We start from the raw sequence: 21,393 nt of genomic DNA, 5'->3' as shown, positions 1-21,393 counted from the left end.
TGCTCATATTGGACTACATATTCCCAGCACTTGAACTATTTGGCATCCCGCCGGGTTATTTAATGTGGGTCAGGCTCCTGTACAAGGACCCCAGGGCAAGGGCCCGTACAGGGGGACATATCTCGGAGGAGTACCCGGTTTGAAAAGGCACACAGCAGGGTTGCCCACTGTCTCCTCTGTTGTTTGTGCTGGCCCTGGAGCCTTAGCCCTTAGGGTACGGTTATCGGCTGTACAACCGGCCATACGTATCGGCCAAACAACACACATTATCTCCGCATACACGGATGACATCATTCTGTATGCTTAAGACCTCACCTCTCTATCACTGGCCACAGGCATTTTTTATGCTTTTGCGTTGCTTTCGGGCATCAGAATTAATGTCAGTATGTATTATGCCTTTTTTCCCGGCAAGGGGATTGCCCAGAGACGGTTCAGTTTGGCCCTCATTCTTTAAAAGTCGCAGCACATACTTTAAAATATCTGGGTATACAGATTTATCGCTCAACACCAAACCTCATTGACGTTAACCTAGGTAAGGCTATGCGCTCGCTACACTCACATGTAACCTTCTGGTCCTCCCTACTGCTATCATAGATGTGCCGAGTGGCAATTTCGAAAATGGTAGCCCTCCCCTTGCTACTGTATTTCTTAACCAATTTGCCGGTTATGATCCCGACCCTGCTGCTTAACTATGAACATCACTCTTTCTTTTTTGATTTGGGGAAGTGGCCACCGCAGAGTAGGACTGAATAAGCTGCAACTGGACACTGATAAAGGGGACTAGGTTACAGTGGCTCTCAGATTGGCTGTCAGGGCGTAACTTACATTAAATTAAATTATTCACCTGCCGATGTGGATCGCGGATGGGTTCATACTCTGATCCTACCAGAGGCTAAGATTCCGACCGATGCTCGCTGCTTTTACGCACAGCTCTCATTTATTATAAATAATCCACACACTACACACGTGGCTGCCTCCCTTACTCTGACACCATACCACTACTTGGGATCCTGACCCCAAATGGCCTCCTCACTAAACTGAGACTGCTCCCCTGGGCTGAAGGCGGTTTAGCTAGAGTGGGAGACCTATTTCACAACAGCACATTTATGGAACACGACAATTTTGTCTGGAGCAAAGGAGTCACGGATGCATTAGATTTACTACATGCCACACTTCTGCAATATGTAAAGAAACATTCGTCCCCCTACAGGGAGAAACCTCCCCACCATGAAATGGTCTTCATAACCTACCTGATAGTGAATGGCCGACACCTCACCAACTGGCTTTACAGAGGCATTACTAACCAAACTAGAATTTCACAGAATGTTTTAAGCAACAAATGCACCGAAGACTTGGGTACAGACATGATGTATGGGGACTGGAGCAGGTCCTTGGCATACCCTTTGAGAATCCCACGGAATGCCAAATTCAACTTCATTCAATACATTTTTTTGCAGAGGGCATATCTCACCCTGCACCTTCTGCAGCGTATCTTCCCAGCCACACAGCACTGCTGTCCTAGATGTAAAATATAAGATGCTAACCTGCTATGTATGTTATGTCAATGCACCGTGATTATGTCTTACTGGTTAGAATTGTTATCACTGATATCAGCTATGGTTGGTGTCCCCATTCCGCGTACTCCTGCAGTATTCCTTTTGGGATTGATGCGGCTCCATAAGGCGCGGAAAGAACAACTTCGCTTTATAGACTTGCCTCTACTCCTGACTAAGCAATCCATTACGATGAGGTGGAGGTCGGCTGGTCCCCCACAGCTTCATGGCTGGCATGGGGTAGTGGTGTAATGAAGCGGGTCGGAGAGTGCTGCTATCCGCCTGGAGGAAGACCTGGGTTTGTGAACAAAAAATATCTCTTTAGACTGTGTCAGTATCCTGGAGTCGTTGAAGGCTCTGGCCCCGCTGCCATTGCATGTAGCTCGAAATTAGCACCTGTCTTAATATATACAGCATCGCCGTACGATCCCCTCCCCACTCGCCACCCCGCTCCCGCCTCCCAGCTGCTCCTCCCTCGCTACGCCCTCGCCACTATCTACTTATGACAGATGCATCTACGCGCAGCGGGCGCGCCCTAAGCGCGTCGAAGGCGCGCCAAAGGTAAGCCCGTCTACGTCCATCCGCGCCTTGACCGCGCCTAGCGGAAGACCCCCTGGCCCCCGCAAAAACCTCTCCACCCGCCTAACGTACGATGTCGCAACCCTCTCTGCACTTAACACCGGCCGACTACCCGACTGCCACCGAGCCGCCCCAGGACGCACCCATGGACCCTTCACCTGCCAATCCTGCAAGTTCTGCTGCATCAGGACCCACACTGCAACCACTACCGCCAAACAGAGCCCAAACAACAACCACCTAAAGTGGATCCTGCTCAACACGCGCTCGGTCCCCAAACACGCCATTGAACTATGGAACCTACTCAACACCACATCACCGGACGTTGCCTTTCTTACAGAAACCTGGATGAACGCCTCATCAGCGCCCGACATCTCCGTAGCCATCCCGGACGGATACAAGATCATCCGAAAGGACCGCATCAACCAAACAGGAGGAGGCATCGCCATCGTTCACAAGAACACCATCCGCATCACGACCAGCTCCGACGACACCCTCACAGCTGCCGAACACCTTCACTTCCAGATACACACCGACCCCAAGACCACACTTAGAGGCACCCTCATCTACAGACCACCAGGACCCCGCACACAATTCAGCGAAGACATCACCGACTTTATCAGCCCACACTCCCTCCCCTCCGAGGACTACATTCTCCTAGGGGACCTCAACTTCCACCTGTAGAAGAACAACGACAGCAACACCACCACCCTTCTGGACAACCTCGCTAATCTCGGACTCAGACAACTGGTAAACACCCCCACCCACCACGCTGGACACACGCTGGACCCAATCGTCTCCTCCAGCAAGCACGTTTACTTCAACCACGCCACAGGACTCCACTGGACAGACCACAGCTGCGTCCACTTCAACTTTAGAAAGACCACGACCCACCACCACCCACAACAAGTCCCACGCAGAAACTGGAACATAATTACCACAGACCAACTCACCACATCGCTAAACCAAAACCCTCCCGCCAAATCATCGGACCCAAATCAAGCAGCCGTCAATCTCGCACAATGGATCACCCACTGCGCTGACGAATTAGCACCCCTGAAAAACCATCACAACAACAAAGGTAGCAAAAAAGCCTCCTTGTTCAATGACGACCTCAAGAACTCCAAAAAGAACTGCCGCACCCTCGAGAAAACGTGGCGAAAAAACCCAACCACAGACAACATGACCGCCCTCAAGGACGCCACCCGCAAAGACCACCAGCTGATCCGATCCTCCAAGAAATCAGCATTCAAGGATCGAATCGACAACAACGCCCACAACAGCAAGGAACTCTTCAGCATCGTCAAAGAGTTTACCAATCCCAGCGCCGTCTCCAGCGACATCACTCCCTCTCAAGACCTCTGCGACTCACAAGCATCATTCTTCCACAGCAAAATCGCTGACATACATAACATCTTCGGCGACCAGTCCAGCCCCCTTACTACCGAACTGAAACCCCCCACCACCACCCTTTGCACCTGGAACCCGATCAGCACCGAAGACACCATCCGCTTGATGAACTCCATACACTCCGGATCACCAACCGACCCATGCCCCCACCACATCTTCAACAAGGCTGACTCCATCATAGCACCCCATCTCGGGGATATCATCAACTGCTCCCTCAACACCGCCACCTTCCAGGAAAGCTGGAAACATGCCGAACTCAGTGCCCTACTAAAGAAACCTACAGCAGACCCCACTGAACTTAAGAACTACCGCACCATCTCGCTCCTCTCTTTCCCTGCCAAAGTCATAGAGAAGACCGTCAACAGTCAGCTCGCCGCCTTCCTCGAGTCCAACGGCTCCCTCGACCCCTCTCAGTCTGGCTTCCGAGCCAAACACAGCACCGAGACCGCCCTCATCGCAGCCACAGACGACATCAGAACACTACTCGACAATGGGGAAACAGCTGCCCTCATCCTCCTGGACCTCTCTGCAGCATTTGACACGGTCTGTCATAGCACCCTAGTACAACGCCTCAGTAACGCCGGGATACAAGGAAAAGCATTGGATTGGATCATCTCTTTCCTCGCCGGAAGAACCCAAAGAGTCCGCCTCCCCCCTTTCAGGTCAGAGGCCACCGAAGTCATCTGCGGCGTACCACAAGGATCATCGCTCAGCCCCACCCTCTCCAACGTCTACATGAGCCCCCTCACATCCATCGCACGCCAACACAACCTCAACATCATCTCCTACGCTGACGACACACAGCTGATCCTCTCCCTCACCAAAGACCCAAACATCGCCAAAACCAACCTACACGAAGGGATTAAAGACGTAGCCGAATGGATGAAGAACAGCCGATTGAAACTGAATTCTGACAAGACGGAAGTCCTCATCCTAGGAACATCCCCCTCCGCATGGGACAACTCATGGTGGCCACCGACACTGGGCAGCGCACCCAAAGCAACGAACCATGCTCGCGACCTGGGATTCATTCTAGACTCCTCCCTCTCGATGAACAGACAAGTCAACGCCGTCTCATCATCATGCTTTAACATATTACGTATGCTCAAAAAGATCTTCCTTTGGATCCCCACCGAAACAAGAAAGACAGTCACCCAAGCACTTGTCACAAGCCGACTGGACTACGGAAACACCCTCTACGCCGGAACCACAGCCAAATTACAGTAAAAAATTCCAACGCATTCAGAACGCCTCCGCCTGACTCATCCTAAACATACCCCGCCACAAGCACATATCCGGTCACCAGAGAGACCTCCACTGGCTCCCCGTAAACAAGAGAATAACGTTCCGTCTCCTCAGCCACGCACACAAGGCTCTCTACGACCTAGGACCTAAATACCTCAACTCGCGCCTGACCTTCTACACCCCCACCCACCAACTCCGATCTTCCAATCAAGCCCTCGCCGCGATTCCACGCTTCTGAAGAACTACCATGGGAGGAAGGATCTTTCTCCTACTTAGCGGCCAAAACCTGGAATTCTCTCCCCACCCACCTCCGCCTCACACAGAAACAACTCTCCTTCAGAAAACAACTCAAAACTTGGCTGTTTGATAAGTAGCGAACACCCCCTCCTCAAGCGCCCTGAGACCCTCTGGGTCAGGAGAGCGCTATACAAATTTTAACTTGACTTGACTTGGATCGGCCATCGATGTGTCTCAAACCCTGCAATGCCATGAAACACACAGCCTTATTGGATCTTAGATCCAGCAACAGAAATCCATGCAAAGTAACTCTGCATATAACTTGCCTTAATGGCGTAAGTTACAACCCTACCATGTCAAACCCAGGGGCGGCTGGTGTACACGGGCAAGATGGGCGTCGCCCTCCCACCCTGTGGGGGACTGTGGGGGACTAACAAAATGCATGATGGAACACTGAGCAGTTAGCAATGCATTTTGCTGGCTGCTTGTGCTCGGTAAACAAACATGTTCAAATGTTGTTTTTTTAAGGGGGTGGTGGAGGATGGCCTTTGTTCTGCACATGCTTTTGGCTGGGCGAAGATTTCTTCGACCTGGAGCCATAAAGCAGGGCAGTGACGACACACTGGAGCGTGCAGCCTGTGTCTCACTGCCAGAATAGCATTTATATTTGGGCGTTATTCCTTTGGCCCAGGGAGGAGTTGGAGGCCCTCCATTAGTTTCAATGGCTGAGGGCGGGACAGTCCGGGCGGCTTTGATTTTGTGGGGGTGTGGCAGTGGCCATTGCCTCTTCCACCAGACCTAGCAACAGTTTGTTGTTTTGCATGTGATTGGTTTGCTGGGGTCTGGGGGAGGAGTCCAAAGACCACCAAATTCCAGTATTTCCCAGTTTTACTTTTGGCTTGCTTCGTCGTGGCGGCTTGTGCGTGCTATCATTGCTATTGACATGCTGTGTACTGCAGTCAGGGCACAAGTCCTAAAAAAAGAAGTGGGGGGACGCTCCAAGTTAGGGGGTGTCACCGGAAGTGACGTCACAACAGGAAGTGACGCCACGAAATTTACTGTCTCCGTCTGAAATGCGTGAATATACACAAGATACATGTAGAAGTATAATACTGCAGTAAGTGGCAGTCACTCAAAACACAAGAACACACTATACACAGGACCCATTCCTCAGATTACACGGTTATTACAGACGGCACTACGGGCATCTGTCGGTGTCCCTGGAAGTGACATGCTCGGCGTGTTGACGGCGCAGCTCCTTGAAGCCTTGGCGCCTCGGCTGTGCTCTGAGAAATGCTGGCAAGGGGAGGCGTGAGGTGGAAGGGGAGATTAGTCTGAGGCTTGGGTGCATTTAGAAGGCTCTCATTCGCGAGCAGGTGCAGACTCGGCCACCCGTTCCATCTTTTGGGCAGGGGGGACGGCGTCCACCCGGTAAAAACACAGTAAAATAAGTGGTGGGACGCCGTCCACCCGCGTGGTACCCCGACTCGAGCCCTGACTGCAGTCCTCCTGGTATTGAGTCGAGACGAGGAGCCTGACGAGGAGCCTTGAGAAGTGAACGTCGAGGTCAGGGCAGGTCACGGTAACTACAACACACGGGTAAGTGAAAGCGATCCCGCCACCACCCACAACAACCTCCTAATTATATTTATAGGGGCTGTTGTGTTTTTAATTTTGTCGCTGCAGCCTGCGTTAATTATGTACTTGTGTTTTACACTTAACTTTAGTAGTACTCTACTGACTGCGCGACACCTGGGGGATGGGCCACTGCCGGTAGGGGGTGACTTTGATTCGATCCATAGAGCCCGAGGCGGCGAGGCCTTGCCCTGGTGGCGTACGTTGTTTTTGGTTGGCTACTGGGCTTTTGGTTTCGTTTGTGGCACTGGCACTCCGGCAGCAGACAGTTTAAGCAGGGCTTTAAGTAGGATGAAAAAACTGGGGGGTCTCTCAAAGGGGCGTGGCCAGTGTACTTAGGGGCGTGGCTTTAAAACACTTACTCTAAAAATCTGTGCTTAGCATAATGTGATACCCGACTTGTATTTTGCGGTTCCTGTCATTGCATCCAGATATGTGATACAACAAGTAACATCATACCTACAATAAGTCAGGACTATTGGCTTTGTCAATGGTTATTAGTTGCATAGGATAAATAAGCTGTAACTATGGCTTGTTACATATAATATTGAAAAAGTTTCCAATTAAAGCATTGTTGACCCTACCACAATGTTGCTGCTCTTGCGTTTCAGAAAGAGAAGGGAAATCCAGAAAGAAAATGACTCTTTAACCGCATCGCTGCTGCGGTTATTTTTGCGCTGTGCGGCTGTTTTCGAAAAACTGCGTTACATGACGAGCTCAGCTCGTCATCAGCATCGAAGTGGTTAAAGGATTTCCCTTCCCCCACAACGCTCACCTGACATGATGTCATGCCGTCACTTCTCCACTAGTGAGTAGTGAGAAGTGAGCAGTGTGGGAAGTGCACAACCACGTGCTTACTGTCTCCAAAAGGGTCTTTATCAGGCTGTTTTGCGCCCTGTACTTTTTTCCAGACTGCAGTGACAGCAAACTGCTGTCACTGCAGTCCGGAAAAAACGGACCGCCTGTACCAGGGCTCAAAACAGAGCCCGATAGAGACCCGTTTCGAGGTCCCCTGAAAAAAGCTGCCGGTGCTCAGACCCCTTGAGACCCGGCCCACCTAAAGTCCTGAGTTTAAGGCTCTGTGGGCCTTTGTGTGCAGTGCAGAGTGCACACCCCCACTTGGTAGGTGGGGGTGGTGGCACTTAGTTTACTAGTGTATGTTACAGACACGCAGGTTCAGGTTTATTTTATTTAATTTTTATTTAATGCATTTTTATGCAGCGCAGAGTTTACCCGAAGGTGTCAGAGCGCTGTACAATAGAAGAAGTCGTCGTTCGTGCAGACGCAAGGCTGGTCCCAGGCACTTGCGGAAACACGCAATCCCTGGCTCCCGGTGCTGTTTTCAGACTAAATGCATGCCCGAAAGAGTATGTGCAATCAATGGCCATGACAGCAAGAATAGCGCCCTGAAGACCAGTATCTGGCATGTAAGGGCTGTGACACTGAACCGCTTAAATACGGGGGTGCTTCCAGGAGACTAAAGGACTAACCCTGGGTTGGTAGATGACTGACGTGCTCATCTGGGGCAGGCAATGTCACTTACCTCTCAGACAAGTGCTTTTGAAAGGGGCACTTGTCTGAGAGGGTTGTTGTTCATGCCAGGCATGCCTGACCCCCGGCTCCCCTGAGCGCAGAACCCACTTCACTTGGCTTCAATTGCTTTCCTGACAGCAAACACCCGAAAATCCAGGGGAAAAGAAATTATACGTGAAGGACAAAGCAATTCTTTAAATTAATAAAATCGGAAATCAACGCAATAGGCGCTCCTGTATTTGACCGTACAGGCCCAGTTTTTGGACGTATGTCCCGATGTTCTGACACCTTTCTCCCAGGGGTGTTACACAGGCCCACGCAGCCCCCGCAGTGCGGGGGGCCCCGGGCTTCAGGGGCCCACGGGGCCCCCTCACTCAGCAAAGCTAGCAACCAAGCGTCTTCGTTGCGCGCATGCCATGGCCTCTTCTTTAATGAAATGGTGCTGTGCGCACGCACTGCCAGCCGGCCTCTTAATTGTTGGTGCCCATGCGCACGCCCGGGCTCTGGCGTAACAGATGCCACTGCTAACCCAGGACTGGGGCCCACCTCGTGCCGCCCAGATCAGACAGGGGATGAATTTATTGAGGGGCCCCACGCCCCCACATGCAAGGAGTGTGGCTTAGGAGAGGGGGAGGGAGGCTGCCTAGGTTAAGGCAGGCCCAGCCAGGAGCAGCAGGAGCGGTGGCACGTGATCCAAAGGACGCAGTGGGAGGAAGGTATTAAGTTAAGTTTATTTTTAATTTTATTGACATTACTGTGTCGCTCCCCCCTTGCGCCGCCCCCCCCACCCCCTCTTGCCAGCCGCGACGGGACCCCTGGAACGGAAGGACTCTGAGGCCCAGAGAAATGAAGGATGTAAGGAGAGAAAAAGAGAGACCCCATTTATTTATTATTAACTAAAAACAGGGAGGCAGAAAAAGAATGATGTCACCGGTCACCGCCATGGTCCAAGTCTAGTGCTACGGAGCTCAAGTCAAGTGTAGGTAGCTCTGCGCAGCCCGCATCCGATGCTGACTGCGCGGCTCACATCCGAGTCTGAAGGTGAAGCACCTGCTGTGGCTCTCAGGGCCGGGCCGATGCTTCTTAATTAGGAGAAACTTGCCCCATGCATCAGCTTCTCTTGAGAATAAAATGTCATACTATGTAGCTCTGCATTATTTGTCCTCCTGTTACAATACAATTGATAAACAGTATGACTTTTCTTTTCTTTTCAAAACATGCATTGGTTCAACAAAATATGATAGTATTCAAATGCAGCTGAATGTTTAAAGCCATGATGTGCACATATGTCAAATCCACTTATCACAATTTATCATAGTAAAATGTCAACAAAAATCATTTTTGGATCTAACTGTAGCTCTGTCTGAGTTTGAAGTTGTGGATTGTATGACAATGATTCGATTGTTACATCAACAGCAGATTTAAAATAAAGTATCATACAAAATAATAACTTCCATTACATTAGGTACAATTATCAAAGTTTTTTAGATGTGTTTAGATTATTTTGTGACATGACTTATCAATTTTATGTTAGTATTTTATGTAGTTACTTGTAAGTTAAATTAGCAATCAATTATTGTTGTTAATGTCTTACCTTAAAAAATTTCATTTTCAAATAAACTATGAAGTACTGCTTTTTTGTTCAAACGCCAATCTTGTCAGTCACAATTTCCTGAGAACGGTTCTTGATATTTTGTTGTGAATTGTTACTCCCATGTCAAAACATTTTATCATGCCAAAATAGAGCACATAGGCATTTATGTCCGCATGTAGTGTGGCACCATATGCTATTGTACTCACTACATTTTTTTACCATTAAAGAGAATAGTTTGTCTTTGGCAGAAAACCATTTCAATGACAGCAAAATAAGAGAAAGTTAAGTGCATGCTTTCATAAGTGCAAACTATGTGAACAAATACCATTGGGGAAAGCAGCGTTACTCATAGTGTAAATCACAGCTATACACTAACCGCACTGAACATAAACATTTAAAAGTATATTGATCTTTTATAGGGCATTAGGAAGGAGAAGGTAGCCCCACTTTCCAAAGAGAGTGGTCTGAAAACCGAACAGTTATTGCAAAAAGAAGAGACTGCAGGAGCAGAGCAAAGTGTTGTCCAAAACAGAGAGACAGGAAAGAGCCTAGTTCGAGGAATCAATGGCACAGAATGCATTGCAGCAAAAGAGATGGTCTGCCTATACCAAGAGAGTACTGATTTAAAAAAAAAGTAAGTTAAGTAACGTCTGTTAATAATATAGCTATATATTATATAAATGTTAGTTTGTGACAGTGACTAGTACTTGTATGTGTACACAAATAAAAACCTGCAACTAAAATAATAATAGTTTTTTACAGGGGAATGTATGCAACAGAATCTATAGTGATCTTGAATTATGTTATAAATATGTAGCTTCCGTCCTAAGCTGGAAAAAAAATAAAGCACACTTCGAATTTTTATTTCCATTGTGTTTATGTTGTTCTGAGTTTTGAGATTTGGAGATAATGTTAACAAGTACCAGGGGCCATATTCACAAGGGGGTTTATCTCCGCTTTTTTGGCTTTAAAAGCCAAGAAAGCGGAGATAAAATTATCTCCCTATTACCAAGCTGTCGCTAACACCAGTTAGTGACAGCTAATAGGAGATAGCGGCCATCTTGGACCCCGCTTTGCATGTCAGTGATATTTATCACTAATGACATGCAAAGTGGGCGTGCCAAGATGTTAGCAACTGGAAACAGTCGCTAACATCGCTATCTCCTATTACCAACTTTTTGAGATATTAGCGCAAAGCAAGGAATATCTCCAAAAGCGAACACCTGCCCAGGAGCAGTTCTTAGCCATGTTATCCAATGGGAGTTTGATAACATGGCTAAGAGAATTAGCTTGGTAATGCATGAATATCGCTGACTTTTCAGCCATATTCATGCATTGCGGCCATTTTTTATCGCATTTGCGATAAACCTTGGTAATACCAAGGTTTATCTGCGATAAAAATCGCCGCCGCCCGGCGATACATTTTTTGTCTCTAACCAAGCAATAGCGATAATTATCGCTATTGCTTGTGAATATGCCCCTCAATGCCTGGAAAAGTGATGTAAAAGATGGACATTGTATTTTAAAAATGTTATAGTCACTGTAGTAAATGTGTTCTCAAAATATATTTGCATCAACAGGTCACTATATCCCAAAGAACAAAAACTAGAATGGATAGAGTGCGAAAAGTGCAAACAGTGGTTACATTCAGACTGTGCAGATGTGCCAATTACAGAACAGTTTGTTGACACTCCATTTTATTGCGGATGCCACAAAAAATTTCCAATCGCATTGGACAGGTAAATATACAGTTTAATATTGAATATATGTATTTATTTAACCTGCTTATTGAAATTGAAGGTGCAAAACTATGAGTCACAGTAAACTTGGATTATAGAAAAGGTAGTTTGTACTGCATACCTACACATTTATATTTAATGAATGATTCAAGTGATATCTTTACTGTTCCTATTACCATTTTTGCATGGTGAAATCCATAATAAATGATTAGGTGTAGATATATCTTCCTATATAATTGAACAATACATTGAAGGAAAATATGAGCAATGGAAACTTCGGAAAAGTAAGTAGTGATACTTGAAATTCCCACATTTGAAGTACAATCGAAGTCACCAGTTGAGGTTAAAGAAGAAACATTATGATTAATAGTTGAGGTTTAGAGGTAGGATGTTCTGCGAAAAGTAAAACATGCAAGACGTTGAGGTTAAAAACTGTTAGGTAGGACAATTGCTACATTTAAACAAACTTAAATGTATGCACATAAATTATTTGACATTCAGCAGCATTCGAGAATTACTCACATGAATCTATAAGTGACATAATTGGTATTGTGTATTCTTAGAAATCTTCTTAGCTTTTAGAAACGTTAGTCAATACTTCACAATAAACAAGTCTTTATGAGATGATTTATATTCCTTTTATAAAAAAAGAGCACTATGTAATTCACAACAAGAAAATATTATATTTAAATTTTGTCACATAATTATTGAATTTGTGGTTAAGAAATGCACAAGAAGAAATTCAAAAATTCTGAATCTGTTGATGGCATTGATTGTAATGATGTTGAATTTTTAAAATATGGTCATAATTGAAAATATTAAAAAAAGATTTTATGGGATAGGCATTATTGTTTTAAAAATAATACTGAATAAGTATTACTGTAAAAAGACTCATACATAGACATTAATTATATTCAATGGTTATGTTTTTCAAAATAAAAGGTTAAATTGTCAGACAATCGAATAATATGAAATTATTAATTTGTAGGCTTAAAAAAACCTTGGAAGACAGAAGCATTGTGAATTTACTTACTGAAGATGAGATAAAGGCTCGTATAAAATAATGAGTATTTCTATGATTTTTACATTTTGTGCGTTTAAAACATGTATTCATTAACACCAATGTACTGAAGGGAAATACCTTCAGCAACTATATGTATTATGTTCAAGAGCCATGACATAAAGGAAGGTGGCATGTTGTTTGAAAATTTGTAAAAAGGTTGAAAAAACTTATCTTTATTCATTTCTATCTTCTCTGAAAAAATGTTTTTATTACTTACTTTATTAAGTAATTATGTACCTTCTAGTGATATAGCAACTTTTTAAAAAAAAACTGTTTACTTAATGACATAGTTTGGTCATATGCATTTTTAAATTAGTTGACTGTGTTCTCTCAATTTAATATACTAAAACTCATGGCCAGGCTTCAAAATGAGAACCTGGCGATAATTATTAGCGGAACATGTGGATAGGGGTTAAGTATATAGCAATGTAATTGATTCTTAAAATAAATCGAGGCCTGAGATAATTGAAGAAAAAATTAGTAACTTAATAAGGAAATAATGTGAAGTACTTTGGTGAATATCATAAAAGAGCATGTTTTTGACTCATGAAGTAATAAACAAAATGTACTACAAGACCCAGAGTTAAAAAGGTTTGATGCAAGCCCATGGTCACAAATTACACGTCTATTTAGAATCAATATTTAGTAATATTACTATAGTACTAATAACAATCTATAAAATGCTATTTACAAACATAATTGTCGACTGTAACCTAACCTATTCTTTCCTCTGGGGAGGTCTCTGTTCAACTGCGGAGGGTGCATCAACTGTCATACAGTGTAAATGTATGAGAAATTTGAGATATTACTGAATGATTCTATTACGTTGTGTAATCATTAATATAGTAGCATACCATGCAGGATGTCTACAAATAGCAACATTTTAAAAATTGTAATTAGTATCTGGGTGCCTGGTGAAATTTCATTGATATTCCTTCAACACAGCTTATATAAGCAGTTACTAACTTAGATTGAGTTACAACAAATTTAATATGTGTATATTAAACATAAAAGTGACTCCTACTTAACAGAAAATATAAAGGAGACAATTGGTATATAGTTGCGACCTCCTTGGCTGAGGAGTGAGTGGGGTAAAATTAAACTTACATTTCCACCGTCCGGGTCCAGCATATTCTCTGCTCCTGACCCTGGCAGTAACATGAACCAAAATCAGGCAGTCAGAGTCCCTTCAATAAAGCAATCATAGTACTCCAAGCAGCATTTTGATTGTTGCAGATGCCGCCAAGCCAGCGGCTTATAGAGAGGCCATGTTCTACATGCTGCCTTGCAGCATGCATGGAGCAGGACAGAGTGTGCATGACTAGTTTGGGTAGCCCCAGGGAGCTGAAAAAACAGTCTTTGCACATTAAGTAGTGCTCAGGCACACCGCTCCTCCCCTTCCTTTTGCAGAGCCCACTCCGCCCACCCATCCGCAGGCAAAAAAACATAAATTGATAATAAAACAAAGCTATTACTATTTTATGTTTCTGCTTCTAGAACTGTGTGAAAGCAGTAAGGCAACACTACTCCTCCCTAGTAGAGGAGCTCCCTCTGTTAAAGTAAGCATACATTTTCATCAGGACTGATACACAAAACCTTTGATATGATTATATGTAGAATGTTTCTGCAAAATACCTGGTTTACTCTTGAGTTACATGTATAAGTTGTCTTACTCCTAACGTACTCCATGTGTGTGAAAGTCAAGAGTAACTTAGTTCTTTATTTTTTGAGCTTGTGCTCATATTAACGAAAGTTGATTTTTTACAAGTCTTTTCAATAAGTACAATGAAGTAGAGCTGATTAATGTATAGTTGGTTAGTTAAAGACAGCTGACAACAAAACTTTAGGACATTCTCTGCTACTTGCCAAATGATAATACGGTCAAATTTGAGAAACATTGATTTGTCTAATTGTTGATTTGTGTTTTATCGTTAATAGGAACATGCAAACAATATTATAAAGGGTAAAAAGAAATCAAATAGAATGTTCCTTTTCTCAAACCCTACATTTATGCCGAAATTAAAACAAGAATTAAATAGGAGGATGACAATATTCAATGAAAATGATGTGAGTAAAGTATTATCTTTATCAACCACACTTTGTAATTGAATTATTATATGAAACAACGTCGCTAATACCAATACTATAACTATTTTGTATTGCAGGCAAGAAGTCTAACGGAACAAATAAAGAAAGTTCTAAATTTTTCAATAATTAGCCGAAACACATCACTCATGATTGATGTGTTATTACCAGAGGTGAGAGTTTTCGGTAATGAAATGATCACTGCTTTTCTAAATTGTGATTTTAATAAAAGAAAGAAATAATTTAAAAGTGTGTTTAAAACTTATTTGTTGTTAAGTATAAGAAATATAAGTAAATGCATATAAAATGCAAATAAAAAGTAGTTACATTGTTAGCCCACAAAAATGACAAATCTGAGGTGAAGAAGTTGATTTTAAGATGGGAAACGTTAGATTTTATAGCACCTCATGAAATGCAGACGTGTGAATTAAATAACGCATTAACATGTGGATTGAATTGCACCTTCATAAGCATTGTGCAAATTGTTTATATTTTTATTTACTGACAGAAATGTCATAAAATCTACATAAGAAAGTAAGATTAATACAATGAGAAGATATGAACGACTGAAGATGATATAATGGAGAACGGGACCGCCCGCCATAAGGGCGGGGGTCCACTTGGGGGAATTAGGATGTGCCCGCCGCAGTGGCGGGCACACCATTCAATTGTGCCCGCCGCAGTGGCGGGCACACCCTTCAATTTTAGCATTGTGGCGGGAGGCCTAGCCTGCTCGGGAAGAAGGGGCAGAACTTTACGCAACATGCGAAGCAGCATCATGCACGTGGACGTGGTCTTGTTCACGTGCATGTCCAGCTGCAAATAGGGCCGAATATAACCCCCAGGTTGCGAGCCGACTCGGCGGCTGACACAGTCTCGGGGAACAACGGGGGCCAGAAGTTCGCCGGGAGAACACGAGGAACCCGGTCCGAGGAGCAGTACAGTACCTCAGTCTTGGTACTGTTAAACTGCAACGAGTTAGAACTGAGCCAGTCAGCTGTGGCTGACATGTATCGATGGAAAGTCTCCAGTGGGACCGCGTTCTTCCCTTCCAGCAAAAAGACCAACTGGGTATCAATCGCATAATTAAATGCCGAGATACCAAATGATTTAATTAGTTGGACCAGAGGGCGGAGGTAAAGGTTAAAGAGTATAGGGCTGATGGCCGAGCCCTGTGGCACCCCCTGCCCCACTCTCCGCACCTCCGAGCTGAAAGGTAGTAACGCCACCACCTGCTGCCGGTTGTCCCTTGCACTTGCCGTGACACCACACTCCTCCAGCCTCCTGATAAGGGTAGGATGGCTGACCGTTTCGAACGCGGCCAACATGTCGAGCAGCACCAAAAAGGCTGCCCGACCACTGTCGACCCGCGACCGCAAGTTGTCAAGCACGGTCACCAGCGCGGATTCCGTCCCATGTGCTGGGCGAAAGCCAAACTATGCCTCATCAAACCATATGTTTTCTTCCAGGAAGCCAGACAAGGAGCGGGTCACTAACTTCTCCATGATCTTAATGGGGAAGGGAAGAAAGGAAATGGGTCGGTAATTAGACAAGCAGGCGGGGTCCAAGGTGGATTTCTTAAGGAGAGGTGATACCACTGCCAGTTTCCAGCACTCCGGGAACGTTGCAGTATCAAACGACTATAGACAGATGGAGTACAAGGGCTGGAAAAGTTCGTCCTGAAACACCTTCCAAAATTTAGGAGGGAGTGGATCAAGCGGGGAGCCAGATGACACCGTCTGTGCCAGACTACAGAACTCCTCAAAGTAGGGATGGGAAAGCAGCTCAGCTGGGGTCGACTGGACACAACGTCCGGAGCTCCCAAGCTGAGAGCAAGACCCCTCAGCTGGGATCGACTGGACGAGTCCACCGGAGATACCAAACTGAGGGCATGACCACTCAGCTGGGGTCGACTGGACGACACATCCGGAACTCCCAAACTGAGGGCAGGGCCACTCAGCCGGGGTCGACGGGCCGATACGTCCAGAGCTCACAAACTGAGGGCAGGGCCACCCAGCTGGGGTCGACTGGGAGGCAAGTCCGGAGCTCCCAAACCGAGAGCAGGACCACACAGCTGGGGTCGACTGGGCGAGCCGTCCGGAGCTCCCGAACCGGGGGAGGAAGGTACTGGGCTCAGTAAACCTTCCAAGATCTTAACGATCTTCTCCTCGAAGGCGCAGGCCAGGGAGTCGCACAAGACCTGCGACGCAGGAACATTATTGACCGTGCATGAAGGATGAGTCAGGTCCCTAACAATTTTAAACAGTGCTTGCAACTTGTTGGAAGCCTGATTCAAGGTGGCTTACAGATAGGACGCCTTAGCCACCTTAATCTGTGTCTTATATTCCTGCAGGGACTGCCTAAAGATAGCCTTCGCCGAGTCAGAATACTGCTTCCTCCACGCCCTTTTGGCGCATTTGCAGCTAAGGTTTAACTGCCACAGGGCGTTTGTATACCAGGGGCTCGACCGATTCAGCCTGCCCCTTGACCTACGGAGTGGCGCTACCTTGTCCAAAGAGTTCGAGATGGACTGACACAAGGTGGTATAGCTCTCTTCCACTGAGTCACTCAAACTGAAGTTGCCCGGTATTAGTCTGGGCAAAGGCGAGGCTTTTAGGAGTCGAGACCAAGGTCTGCCCAACTAAGCCTGTCTAGATCCAGCTTCCACCGAGGAGTGATCCCCCAAATAGAGGGGGAAAGCAACCATCGAGTGATCCATCCAGTATTGACACAAGATGTCATCCACCGACACAAGTTGGGTGTCTGCGAAAACTAGGTCCAGAACGTGGCCCTTCCGATGTGTGGCTGACCGGACCAGCTGTTGCAGCTGGATGTCATTGCAGGCTTGGGACAGAGTGGAAAGCGCACTGTCCAGCGGGCCACCCGACCACAGGTTAAAATCCCCTAAGACCACTAGCTTAGAGTGGGTGTTAGAGAGGTCGTAAATCAGGTCAATGAAGTCAGGGAGGGAAGGTACATTGCCAGGCGGACGGTAGCACAAAGCGCCCGAGCAAAAAGTCTTCTCGTGATTTTTAAGAGAAAACCCCATCAATTCAAAGCCCGACACCTCTCTAATCTTAAGCTGGGAGAGAGCTAGCGTGTCTCAATAAATTAATCCAATCCCACCACCCCGGTTCTTCACGCGAGGGGTATGGTTGATTTTAAACCCTGGAGGCTAGGCCAAAAACCCAGTTCAACCTCACAGTCCTCCCGCGTCCAGGTTTCCGTTAGAACCTGAACATCGAGCCCCGCGGACTCGATGAGGAAGGCGATGTCCGTGTGGTGCTTACAAAGGGACCGGACATTAAGCAGCCCATAGGAGAGGTGACAAGACATCTGAGAGGTGAATCTACATCTGAGATTACTTTTTATGCATGTATGCTGTCATTGAGCATGGGGCTGTGAAAAAATGCCTTGAAATTTAAGCGGGATAAAACACATCTTCTGACTTAGAACCTTTGTCAATAACTGAAAATAGTAATTGATGCGCTTCTACTTTGAAATGGGCTTCTACACTGGCACTTAATCTGACATAGCACTGTCTTTCTTCATTAAATTTTAGTTGACTTTCTAAAAGCAAGTAAATTTTAATTTAGTGTCCTGTTTTTTCTTTTTGGCTTGCAAACCTGGGTATGAAACATAGTGCTACGATTCTTTCTCGGGTAAACTAAGGCAATGCACTACATTTTTGGCTTCTTTCTTAAATGTTTGGCCCTGTTTGCAACATGTTCAGAAAAGGGCAGTTAAGATTCCACTTGCTGTAAATTGACACAACACGGTCACCCAGACATAGTCCACAGTTTACACTGTCTAGCATTAACTAAGATAAAATCCAAACCAATCTTTAATATCGGCTGATGCCCTGTTACTGGATGTTCCTCAAATTAAGTTTGCGCGTAAGGGAACGAGATCATTAGCTTTTTAGAACCAACGAGGTATGTAAGACCATTGCACCTGCAGGTTGAGCACAATAACCTACAAATATTTAAGTTTCCGAAAACTGGTATGTTCAAAAAAGTAGTTGTGTCTATAGACCAAGGCATTCTTTATTGTATATATTTTGTACAGATAGTTTTTCTCTACTAAAAAGGCACAAGCATCTTTCTGAAAAATGTCAAAGTAAAGATTATATACTTTCATTTGTGACTATTGACAGGTAATTAGTACTAAATTGATGCAAAGAGGTTACATTTATATGTAATATTTTGCAAATATTTATTTAAAACAACTTTTATAAGGTTTACTTACCTGTTCCCACCCTAAAACCCAGGGATGCTAATTTGCATTAGCTATCCGGCAAATGCCAAGTCACTCCTTTGAATTTGAAAAGTGTGAAAACTTCTCACAGTGCAGTAAAAACGGACTTGCATGACCTTTTGTGATTACTTACAATTTTGTTGGTATTATGTTTACAATGGCATAATAAAGTTTAATACAGCTTAAATAAAGGCTTCCCCAAAGTAATTATTGGATAATGGAAGCTTTAAATGCCATATTGTTAGTAATCATGCTATATTTGTGGCCATTTATATCATATTTATGACTAATCTTGGAATAATAATGTCTATGACTGACATGTTGTGAAGGATGTTATCATTATGATGGACATCCATTGAAAAGTTGTGTACCTGACAAAACAGTGGGCTTCCTTGAATAAAGTAGTCATCTTGAGCATTATTGAATAAAAATCTGGCATGTGAAAAACGAAACCTGGTCAGGCCAAGCAGAAAGTTTTAATGAGATTAGTTCGCATTATGAGAATCACAAGCGGGCAAATAGGGGTTATACTTGAAAAATGTTTTTGAATTAAAAATGTAGTTTACTTTTATGCCAAAACATTATTTATTTTGATTGTGTTTAACCATTATAAGATGTTCATATTAAAAAAGAAATATAATGCATTGTTATTGAAAGGGATGAAACTATGAGTTGGTGTTTAGCCATCTTCTGTGATCAGGTGGCCAATATGAATATTTGGGCACGTGGTGCATGAAAATGTGGTTATACACTTATAAGGGTATTGGGAAAGTTTCCAAAAACATAAATGTGCACAAATTATTTACCCATTCTCTTTACAAGACATACCTTAGAATTTGTGATTATTATGAAAACTGCCAATAATTCATTACATGTCACCGAAATAACATTTCATCTAAAACATATATCATTGCATAAAATAATATAAATTAAAATGTGCTATTTAACAGTGTATGCACATTAACCTGAAAGTATGTAGGGTTCGATTATTTAGCCAACGATGGTAAAACATTGAAAATTAAAATAACCAGGCATTTTCCATTCAGAAACACAATAGGCAAACGGATGTCCTTGTATGTTTAAATTGGGTGTAATCAGACAACTTGTAACAGGTTCAAAACTTTAGGTAGGAAGGATAATACTAAATATAGAAATGATGAAAGACAACAAAAGATAAGCAATATTTAAAATCTGAAATAGTTGTACATTTAAATGTGTCTTTTCGTATAACATGAAATAAAAATGTTTGCAAGAAAAGAATAAAAATTAAGAAGCTTATCTTATTAGAAAAAGCTAATTTGCGACATTTATTTTGCATGAAAGTTTTGAAAACAGAAAATAAGTGTACACACTTAACACCTGCTTATTATTACATCTTAAAAATGTATAGTTCTGAAAAATAAAATAAAATAGGAAAGTAATTATTGTATGGAATGTTTATATGGTATGATTACTTTCCATGTAAGCTTTAAAGCTAAAAGTATGTTGCTTTAAAAGTCAATTTTTTCTCTTTGCAGATGACAATCAAAATTCTACAAAAACATGAAGATTTAAATAGATATGAAGCAGAACTTGTACTGATGAGAGGGGACTTCCTAGACTCCAATGAGGATGAAGTAGATGATGTTGAGACATTTGAAAAATTGAAAATAGGCGCACTGAAATACATTTTTTGAATGATTGTCTTGTTTATTAAAGTGAAAAATTTAATTGTAATTTTTTGACAAATGGAGTAAAATATTACATGTAACTTTAATAAAAAAAAATTTAAAATATTTATTGACTAAAATACAATATGTATAACTGTTTACTGAGGTTTAATTATAAATAAAAGCTTAAAAAGTTGAGTTTTTTTTAGTAATGAGATAAAAATACTATGAAGATATTGTCTGTGATGCCTATTGTGATTATGCTTCATTTCAACATAGAATATTTATAAACAATTGAAACAAAGAACTTGTAATCATAAACAATAAGAATTGTATTGAACATCATTTTTGATTTGATGAACATAGAAATTAAAATGAATACCAGATTGTGCAATGTTATCATTAGGATTCTACATCAACTACAATTTCATATTATTACTAATTGAAAATACTATTAATCTAGAATGCACTGAATTGCTGTGTATATTTGTTCAAAAAAGCTGGCAAATAAACCTAATGTCTGTCAAAATTAAAAAGAACAACAAATGTAGTGGACTTTATGGAAATAAACAGTGCAGTGTAAAAAAAGAACCTGTGATTTATCTTCAGGAGTTTTACATCTTTTGCATTACATATACCCAAAGTCTTACCATATCGGTTACTGTTGGGTGTACTACTCTATACGTTAAACATGCCTCACAGTTAAGATGAGCCTGTGCTCCTATTTTCAATACGATGAAATTGATTGATTTTATTTTGGCATATTTAACCTTACTTCTAAGCCCCTAGTGTTGTGCACAAATTGTACACAAGGCCT

General features: G+C 43.5%; 1 protein-coding gene across 1 annotated transcript; it reads left to right on the top strand.

Annotated features, from left to right (window-relative positions):
• The first annotated feature begins 10,231 nt into the window (after positions 1-10,231).
• On the top strand, positions 10,232-20,603 carry LOC147678004 (uncharacterized). Its single transcript, XM_086946555.1, has 5 exons — positions 10,232-10,417; positions 11,364-11,522; positions 14,524-14,652; positions 14,751-14,843; positions 20,445-20,603. Exons 2-5 carry the CDS (start codon positions 11,490-11,492, stop codon positions 20,601-20,603), a joined length of 414 nt encoding a protein of 137 aa, XP_086802681.1. The 5' UTR covers positions 10,232-10,417; positions 11,364-11,489.
• The last annotated feature ends 790 nt before the right edge of the window (positions 20,604-21,393 follow it).

Source organism: Lissotriton vulgaris, chromosome 12 (assembly GCF_964263255.1).
Source record: "Lissotriton vulgaris chromosome 12, aLisVul1.2, whole genome shotgun sequence".
Lineage (NCBI taxonomy): Eukaryota > Metazoa > Chordata > Amphibia > Caudata > Salamandridae > Lissotriton > Lissotriton vulgaris.
Note: the sequence above shows the minus strand (reverse complement) of the source record. Positions and strands in the feature narration are given on the sequence as shown.